Genomic DNA, 10,288 nt, shown 5'->3' with positions numbered 1-10,288 from the left:
GTGCAAGGAAAAAGATAGATCTCGTGATCCAGCGAGTGGCGGTGGCCTGTACAGTCATGTATGTGGCGAAAGGGTAGCTACAGTACTAGCAAGTAAGCTGGAGGATCATCATGACATCACGGGAGAGCGTCTTTTGTTCAAAGGGCGTGCAGCATGCTTCCACATTAGATGACTCTAAGGATGACAAAAACATCGAAACCAGGTCGTCACACATCGATATCATCAGTTCATTCCAACTCGCATCAGACGACTAAACACTGAGGATGGTGATTCACATACTTTCTTTTGGCGATCCAGTATAGTCTGGCTCTGATACAATGGAGCAAGTAGCTTTGCATATAATGACAAAAGGTATATCAAACTAGTCTTCATTCTGACCGAAAACATTGAGCCTCCGAACAACCACAACCGGAAGGAGGTAATTTATGCTAGCTGTCATTTTTAACTGGCCTGTCTCCAGACAACTACTTTGCGCGAACTAATTATCCGTCCACGTGTATGAGGAAGTTTTTTCTATCAAACTGTGAGGCACCCTCGCGTTACCTACATTGGCCGTTCCCGTTAAGTATGTGGAAAACGGCAAATAGTAGGTCATCGTATGGTGAATAGAGTAATCTACTACAACAAAGATCCTCTCGAAGAGGAGGAACTTGTGTGGATAGGTTGTCAGCACGCCTCGCTTTACGGGCAGACCTCTTTCTATGGCGGAACAAAAATGAAAACGCAGCAATTGGATCGGAAACTGAGCTAGGTTTGTAGAAGTGCCCATCATTTTTAACGTGAACACGTCCCGGTTGCATGACTTTGCTTACCACTTGAAATATCATCCGTTGATGGTTCAAAGTCGAAATCCGTTCTGAGTGAACTACAATATGCCTGGCTAGTATGAGGACTTAAAGGTGTTTGATCATGGCAACACACGGAGTTAGCAACAGCTGAGCATCGCTGTGGGAACTTACGGAAGAGGGATAACGAACCAGCATACAGATTCAACCCCCTACTGGGATTCGAAACGTTCTCCTGGCCTTTTTCAATACGGCAAAGAGTGTGCGAGTCTACGTGTATCTCAATGAACACACGAAGCTGTTAACGACGCACATGGGTCGATAGTTGTCCACCTGCAAATGGTCGCTATGTAGACAAATCCCAGCCATACAATTCCTGGTTATTCTCTTCGTCACTGAGACGTTGGATCGTACAGTAAACTCCTCGGAAGTGTTTCATGGAGCTATGTTGTTTCATCACGATGTGCAGCAGCTTAGATTCTGTCCTCATTTTTACGTATTCCGGAACCACCACGGTCGGACTGAAGGCACTGACTTCCGCTTCTCGATACAATACCCTCCTCTGAGGAAACGTTCTTCCAGAACCGAACAGATAACATTGTTTGGTCTAAATGAAGGACTTACTTACTCTGTCAAAACTCGTTGACAAATTATCACACTGGACAGAAAGCCCTAGGATGAACTGATAAACTAACCAATTCCATCAGTTAATTCCTGACTGAACTTCACTCAGCCGCTTACCTAGTATTGGATACCAACAGAACATCTGTTAAGCATCTGTTTGGAGGCGACAAAAATAATGGACAGAATGAAGCAATGCAGGAGAAACAGATTATACTTGAGTTCCGATAATTTGCAGCTTTTATAGAAGAATGCATCTTCGCGACTCACTAACTCGTCTGATGGGTCTTACTCGAGTTCAGATAGATAGGCAAATGGTGGTGACCAATAAGGTTCATCGCCCCGCGCTAGCACGTGCCAATCACGGACAAGCTAGATAACAATAACTAGAGCATTTATTTCATACGAAGTGAAAAACCCTGCATGAACCTCAAGCAACCTGTTTAGTGACCCCGAGCAGAAACCATGCGAAAAGATTCTTTGTTGGTTGACCTCTTAAGAGGAATCTCCCGGTATTTTGTTGAGAGAATGCTCAAGCGCTGCTTCGTTTTTTCAAACGTTCCATTCGAGCACGCAGTTAGAAAATTCCTAGCTTGTCAAAACGGAGATTTTCAAAGTTTGCCCTCAACTTTCATCATATTTTCATTATCGCTGCCAGTCACGGTATTGGGCAACGTGTTTTAGCCGTAAACCGACCTTGTCACTACACAAATATTCAAATAGGTCGTATGTCCACATCCGTTTTCAGGGCAGTCTGGCAACCAACTAATCGAGAGGGGAACAATGATGTGAATGACCACGTGGCGCGAAAGAGATGTTGCCACTTGAGTAGTACTTTTATTACCTTATGTTTGAAGAAGAACAAAACGGACGAATCGTTAAATGTAGTCATATGGGAATCGGCCAAAAATCGTCCATTTGGTTTATCTACACCAGAAGTCGAATTCCAATCTCCATTTCACATACCATGCAAATAGCATCATTGAACACCACTGTGAGATAAGACCCACCGTTGACTTTACATGGTACTTTATGCGCATTCTGACCAGCAAGGGCTCCTTCATGCTTGTGTGCTTCAAATGCAAAGGGCCTGAAGTAATGAGTGGCGGGCCTGATCTTCACATACAGAGTGAGGGTGCTCTTTTGTATCAGAGACACTAGCTGTTCAGCTGTTTACGGCCCCCAGCAACTTCCGCTTCATGTCATCGTATGGAACTTGTGGTAGCCCAGGCTACTCCATTCCAGAGATCAAGCAACTTTCGTTGAAACGTATGAGCTGCTTATTCCTGCATCACTGTGCGCGAGTTTAATTGTTCCACCAATCAATAGCAACGAATATTAACTTCTCAAATGACTCAACCTAGCTATTACGTCACTCGTACCAACAGCACAGCTTATCAGAGCAAAATACGACCGGGAACATTGAAATCGATGTTGGAAGATTACTGGTTGAAACCGAGCTCAGTGCCTGTTAAGTGCAGGTCAGGGAGGTCCGTTGACTGGATCAATGAACTGTGGATTAATTGTGTTCCGCAATGCTTCCGCATGCAACATGACATTTTAAGTCGGTGTACATAAAATCAAAGTTGGTGATAAACTAAAAGAGCTGTTCGAGTGAAATATGTTGAGATCTTTCATGTTCTCTGTTGAACAGGAGTGGAGAAGACTGAAGAAAATGCATAGCTCATTAGGGCCAACCACAATTCACCATACGACCTCATTTATGAGATCAACTTTCCAGTTGGACGACTTCGGTAACGAAGTGTTTGCGCCACGATGCTTGAATACTAGGCAGAGTTAGTAATGAGTATCTTGTAGCAGTGTTGCTGTTATCATTAGCTAGCAAGCAGTTCGGGGAACAATTTAGTAAAGGGAACCCTCAGCGTGTAAAACAATTAGGCAATTATGTCGGAGTGAATATCGGGCTAGTACTGTGATCTGGCTGAAGCAAGATGAGAACTATGTCACGGTAATCTACGAATATTGGTGAGGAGTATACTTCAAATATATTCTCGTGTTGAAGAGAAAGGGACAGTATGAAGTGACTTTGAGTTACGAAGCCGTACAATGATTTCGCATCGCCATTTCACGCCAGTCCCCCTCCCGTCCTGGCGCACTGTCCCACTCTGGTGTGGACTCACCAGAATAATCACGACAGGACATGGGGAGGACAAACAACTCGTCTTTCACGTTCCTATTAAAATTGACCGGTGAAGGTGCGGACGTAACAAAGCTGAACGCTACATATGAACGACACATCTATGTCTGGGCAATGCAAGAAAGTTGCAGTTTACTGACAGATCTGCCCCCGCAGCGGGCATAAAAGACCGAGGACTTCCATGTTTAGTGTGCGAAAAGAAAGCCTCAATATGTGCAACCCAAGATCCAAAGCTCATGCGACCTCAGGAGCAAAGAAACGAAAGCCCGAATGTTACCTTGATGAGAGGACAGGACAACCTGAGTCCACCGAACTGCTCAACAAACTGCAAAGCATGTTGGGTGTGGCGAGTCAAAACCAGTCGGAACCAAACTTAGCAACACGAGCCCGAGTACCACACTTTCCCAGGACGAGTTTTCCACGATCGCCTTTGTTAACCCTGTATTACGCCGACTGATCAGATCACCCAAGTTAGAGTCGCGGCAACGATGCACTTTCCCAGGACGAGTTTTCCACGATCGCCTTTGTTAACCCTTGTATTACGCGACTGATCAGATCACCCAAGTTAGAGTCGCGGCAACGATGCCACGACAACCTAAACAGTCAGCTATACGAAAGAAGAAAGCAGAAATGTTCCGGGAAATGCAGCTCAACACAAATGAAACGAGAGACTGAGGCGGTCTACAAACGCAATAAGCTATCATCTCCACAAGGAAACTGTGACTTCTCTGAATAGGCTAGATGGATACTCGGTAAGCCTAGCAAAACATGACGAACGCCAAGTTCTTTGTTTCGTGTCCGATTCATGTACAGATTTGAGTGAATGACAAAATTTATCCACAGAAAAAGGCTAAGCGTCGGCCAGTGAATTTGTCTTGGGCAATTCCAAATTTATGTTACCTCGTCGAGCTACCTAGCATTTTCAGTCGTAGGGGTTTAGACAGATAATCCACCAGAAAAATGACGAGGCTTTTTACCTTAGAAAAACGGACTGTCTCCTTGAGTAAATAAGTTGAAATCAGCGTGTCGGAAAAAAGGCAGTGTGCTTGAATATAACAGAACGACTCAGCAGGTGGAACAGAGACCCAGCGCACGAATGGAGCTTTTTCAACCGATTGATCCCGGACGTAAACCGTTGAGTGCAACACAATGACCTCTAGAAAATGGGCCTTTTGTTGGCACAGAACGGGACAACCCTCAGAACACTTACCGTGTGATAAAACTCCGTAATATCTCCTAAAACTGACTGCCTGGAGTTGTGTCGTCTGCATTCTTCCTGAGCTGATAGCGAAGTGTCGTGTAGCACGCGATAGACCCGGGTGCATACGCCACATAGACCACTTGGGCCATTGGCCGGAGTGAGATCCCGACGTAATTCCATCATAATTGGTGATCGAATCTCACCCTTCGGTGTGAATCCAGCAGGTGCGAAAGGCTCTGGTCGGTCGTGCCACACATTTTCACGTTTTGTTCGCATTAAGACATAATCGTGGGCCAATAATTGAGGAATCCAGTTCAACAGTGTCACCACGACGATATATAATGGTGGTATGGGCATCGCAATATTCTGGAGAGGGTTGGTCGCACAATCAACCGACGGATAGATCCCTATTCATTCATTTCTCGACTGAAGGGAACTCCACAGGACGGATGCCCGGCAGACTGAGGGACGAAGTGCCCAATGCCGGGCCTCGGCTGTCGTATGCATAGCGCGCACGCGCGTGCGTTCAGTCTGAGCAATTAGCCGCGTTCTGATTGGTGGATGCGATAAGCCAATCGCAGAACTGTACAGCAGCTATTGCGGCTCGTCGGACGGCGCAAGAGTACGCATGCTTTCACGTCACTTCTAGCTTGATTCCTTAGCCCTGGAAGACGAAAACGAAAGCTGCCAAGTCAAGGGCAGTTGGGTCTCACGTCACCCTTGGCTTTAGAAACTAACGTGGTCTATTTCGCACGCAGCCTGTCGAGACAACTCGGCTGCTTTTGAAGATTCTCAGCTATTTGGTCATCAATAGATTCTCATCTTAGTGGAGACTGCATAAGTCGTCTGGTTCACACAGGTGACCGTAAATCGATTAACTCCGCTGAAAACTGAGTTCGTAGAGAAACCACATTGCTCACTGAGTGTGTTGGCGACACCTGGACGAGCTGTTTAGGTCATCTCTGGTTCTCCTCCTAGCAGTCGACCTGTTATCTGAAGGCTGGTACACTTCTCGTCAACCAATTCGTAAGTTACACTCCGCTCATACACTTATCTTGACGATTTCTTGATGGACAAAAGAGCCGTTGATTGTACAAACTGCGGAAGTAAGATAATGAAAGAACAATTTCATGCAGCCTCTCCTGAAACTAACCATCATAGTAGCAAACAAAAAATCTTCATCAAACCGATCAGAACACTGCTGTTTAGGCAATGTAGCAAAGCAGTTATAAAGGGCTTGCCGAGCTGATTGTGTCCCTCAGATCAAGCAGTTATCCCCAAACAGTTCTGCCTGGTTTTCCGCAATTTCACTAGGATAGATGATTGCCTGACATAGTTATCTCACAAGTAATAGTGACCGAACTAATAATGCCTAATGCACAGAAAGCCTTTAAAACTAGGACAGATGGTTTTTTGCACAACATTTTTTGTTGCATTCTTCAGGGTCGGTCTGCTAAGATTGCTTCCTCCATGGACTTGATCACATTTTGGAAAGGTTTTCTTTTGGATGTTACCTTTGTTGTCACCAGCTCTTCAGACTTGTACAGATGGGCAGGAGTGATGTGTCACATCGTGGCCACGTAGCCCCTGAGAATTGACTAAAATCAGTATCAAAGCATAAAGAATCAATGGCTTCACGTCTATCAGTAATGCCTGTATGAACCTGCCTGTATGAACCCCTTCGTTTGACCAAATCTGTGGTGAAAGACGTCATTTCTAAAGTTCACTTAGGACATGTGTTCACCTTTGTTGATAAACATATTGTTTACTTTTCGTATGAACAGCTAGGCGGTCGGTGACTTCCACTATGTTCCAGTCATGTAGCTACTAGCGTTGCAGCTTGTGTAAGGCAGTTGTCCATCCAAACCAAGAATTAAATGTCTGGAGTGTATTGGTACTCACGCTTCCACTATGTTCCAGTCATGTAGCTACTTGCGTTGCAGCTTGTGTAAGGCAGCTGTCCATCCAAACCAAGAATTATATGTCTGGAGTGTATTGGTACTCACATGACTCCCCCATAGATCACTCTGCTAGAGAGGCCTATTACGGGACCTGAATGCTGCGCGTAGTAGAGTATCACGCTTCCAGAAATTCTTTTCCGTGTCTCACATCTCCGTATACTAAGATCTTCGCATTTTCCAGACTGAATTTTTGACCGTCTTGGTAGTTGTGTATGAATATCTGGGATAAGGGCCCATATCTCCTTGCGGCCACGTTGTGTCCCTTTATTCGTGTGCATATTTTCAGCCCGGTTTGTCCACTGCTAAACTTGTTGTAGTTGTTGCAGTTGGTTTATTACAACTTTCGGCCTTCCAGGCTTGAGGTCAGTTTCTTTAGAGTTGCATTCGGTTTGTGGGTTATGAGTATTCCTTTTTGAGTTAATACTATACCTGTAACTTCAAATATTTACTTGATATACGCTAGGACTCACCGTCCGATAGCTTGTTCTTGCCGTTGCTGTTTTTCACATGTCTTCTCCGAGCTTGCCCTGGTGAAATTCCTTGGATATCCATTGTTCTGGAATACTCCAAGTAGATAGTTTTCCTCCTTTTTTCTTGGTTCTATGCTGGTACAATGTGTTTCTGTCCTCGTGAACAGTGTTTGAAGGCAGCTCTTTCTTGTGGTTACTTGGATGATTGCCATCATAGTCCAGTGTTTGATCTGTACGCGTCTCTTTATGGTATACGCAGGTTTCCACAGTCCAATTCACTCTTCTGTTCAGTGAAACACCAAAAATTGTGATCCGTTGTTCCTCTGCAGTTCGATTAGGCCGGTTATTCGCACTCTGATTTCCCTTTCCTTGCACCAAAGGTGATGTATCAGGAGGGAACAACCTCCAAATGTGGATGACCGAGAGACTAGTTTACTAGAAGGAAAATTAAAGCAAGCTTAATCTGAGAGATTCATACTTCTAGAACAAGGGACGTGAAGCCCAAATGGATCATATTTGATGTTGCAAGCAGATGATGACCGCTCACTTAGCTGCACTCAATCCCTGAAGGAAGCCTAGCTGAAATGAGTAAATTGGTCCAGATGACTCTAGTGTGCTTGGTTTTGGTGTGATGGAAAATTCTACCTTCATCACGCGAACAGTTTATGGAATGTGTGCTACTATTTGTGATAGACCTATCACATGTTTACTTGTTTATCCGTCTGTTGGAGCATTTTATTCTGGTGCTTCTATGCGGAAAATATTGATGAGTTGTGAAAGTGCTCAGACAAATAGGTCACAACCACCTTCCACGAATGTTCAACTCACGAACGATCTGCTATTACGTGTCATTTAGCATAGCTTAACAGACTTAGTAGGCCGCCTGAAGGTCAGTTTGTCGTGGTTCGTAAAGGTGAACGTGAATGACACCCCCGAGGCGGTAATAGTGAAACAAACATCGAGTCGATTCTTCAAACAGCATCTTATATGCTGACCGGCACTTTGCGTGGCGTGCCGCTTAGCGCTCAGAATAATTCTAAAAGCAGTCCTGAGTCGAATGGAAACCGCTTGCAAGAACACGCCAAATTGTGATCGATAGTTATTATCCGATCAATAAAATGGAATCAGGTATATATTGGAGACGATACAACGACTAGCACCTCTCATGACTTAAATAATAAAAAACTGCTTGGTTGTGCGGGGTTCCGGTTGAGATCTTCCTTGATGTAGGACTTCCTCAGTAGTCTCATTTCAAAAACTCCACAAAATCTCATGTGATGGTGTACATTTGCTGTCAATGTGTACTTCGTTCGAAAATTACCGTAACTAACTCGTTTGGAACTGTTTGCATAAAATTACACAACACAGCTCCGTTGATTGTTGATTATGACCAGGTCAGCGTTAATGAATGGCACCCACAAGAATAATGGTGCATCCAGCTAACGGTTGCTTCAATGGGGACATCTACGATCAGATCTTGAGTTTGGGTAACTATACAGCGAAGAACCATTAGGTGAAACGGACCTTCAAATTTGACAAAATGAAGTCTCCTTGGTAAGATATTGCGATGATCACTAGCGAAATAAACTTATTTGCATACCAATTTAGTTTTGATGGGAGACTCACCTGGAACCCGGCTGATACTCTCGTTTATGATGTATTACGTCCACAGATTGTGATCACCTTGCTGGCCAGTGAAGGCGAACTCACCTTGTTTAGGAGATGAAGTGATTTGACCTTTTCGGATCGGTCGGCCATAAACTTCGGTGGGAAGGCTCTGCACGCCGGAAGCGTACCCGAAGCACCGCCGTTTTAAGAGCCACTCCCGTGAATGAATTACTACATCCCTGTTATAATTTTCTTAGAGAGCGGGTGTGAAACCACTCGAATTATCAGAGTGTTTTCTTCGGACGTGTATTAACTCAGAATTAAATCGTTACTTGCAAAACATAAGCCGGCTTTTTAGACAGGAGAATATCTCACAACTCACATGAACTTTCTGTCTGAGAAAACTTCTTTTGGGGAGTCAGACAACACCAGGCTGCATAAAGCCAACAGCGTGGCTGAAACGTATCAGCGTCACACCCTAATTCTGCGGGAATCATACTGTTGGTAACTGGCCCCACACTGTGGTCCAGAGGGCTTCGGGTTCAAACCACACTGACTCCCAACAGGAGTGGAAGGGTTTTGGGATGCTAACTACGATTTAGCAAGAATTACGTTCATCTTGAATGGTAAAATTCGGAATTAACGCTTCGAAATTAACTTCAGCTTTTATGAAACAGAATCGAGCAGAGTTACGACGGAAGGAATCTTTCAGTTTATATTTTTCAAATAGACTTCCGAGGTCACCCCAGACCTTGTGTTACTCGGACTAATTTCTCAGCTGACTCGGTGAAGGAAAGCTGATCCTGTCTCTTGTTGGTAGCTTCTATCTCTTCAGAACCGAACAGTATGTTAACCAGAGTTTAAGCATCCAACCTCAAAACACTTGACGCAGACTGAAGGAATTCCACCCTATAGTAGACATCGTTTGTCAAAGTTGATCCTTTCCCACATATAAACAAAACGAATGCTTACTCTCCTCTATTGGGCCACTTGGACGCTTATCACAATCTTGCTCCGTTTCGTGTGACATTCATTCCACAAATTGGTGACTCAGCGACACTCGACGAAGAGGTTAATGTGTGCGCTAGTCTTATTTTCGCTCCAGTAGACTTTAGTCAACTTCCGACGATTCTGTCACTTTTCCGCGTTTTGTTTGTTCACGTGGTGAATAAATGGGTGACAAATGTTCCAGAGCAGAAACTGATGAAAGAAAGCATTCTGACAAGCCACGTATGGTTTCGTAGAACTGGGTGGAGGTGACAGAAATTGGAATTTCTCGGGGCGAATGAACACTACTCAAGTGTTACTCAAACTTGCTGGAGTGAGATTGATTGCGTTCTACAAGTGATTAATCAGGTGTGCTGTTAAAAGAAACCGGGCTAATCGAATTTATTCTGATTCTAATTTGTTTGCCAAGTTATACTAGTACACTCACTCAAGCCAAACAAAAATCGCGTCCGTCTTTGAAATTGGAGGTAAAAGAG

General features: G+C 44.4%; 1 protein-coding gene across 1 annotated transcript in view; it reads right to left on the bottom strand.

Annotated features, from left to right (window-relative positions):
- Positions 1-5,222, bottom strand: part of T265_08912 (hypothetical protein) — a gene marked incomplete at both ends in the record, with an annotated part of 43,622 nt that extends 38,400 nt beyond the window's left edge. Inside the window, one exon of the mRNA XM_009174843.1 lies at positions 4,775-5,222. Coding sequence (XP_009173107.1) covers positions 4,775-5,122 — 348 coding nt within the window. The remainder of the gene's footprint in view (positions 1-4,774) is intronic.
- Between the last annotated feature and the right edge of the window lie 5,066 nt (positions 5,223-10,288).

The sequence above is a fragment of the Opisthorchis viverrini genome (genome assembly GCF_000715545.1).
Source record: "Opisthorchis viverrini unplaced genomic scaffold opera_v5_247, whole genome shotgun sequence".
Lineage (NCBI taxonomy): Eukaryota > Metazoa > Platyhelminthes > Trematoda > Opisthorchiida > Opisthorchiidae > Opisthorchis > Opisthorchis viverrini.
This window is presented reverse-complemented; position numbering and strand designations above follow the sequence as displayed.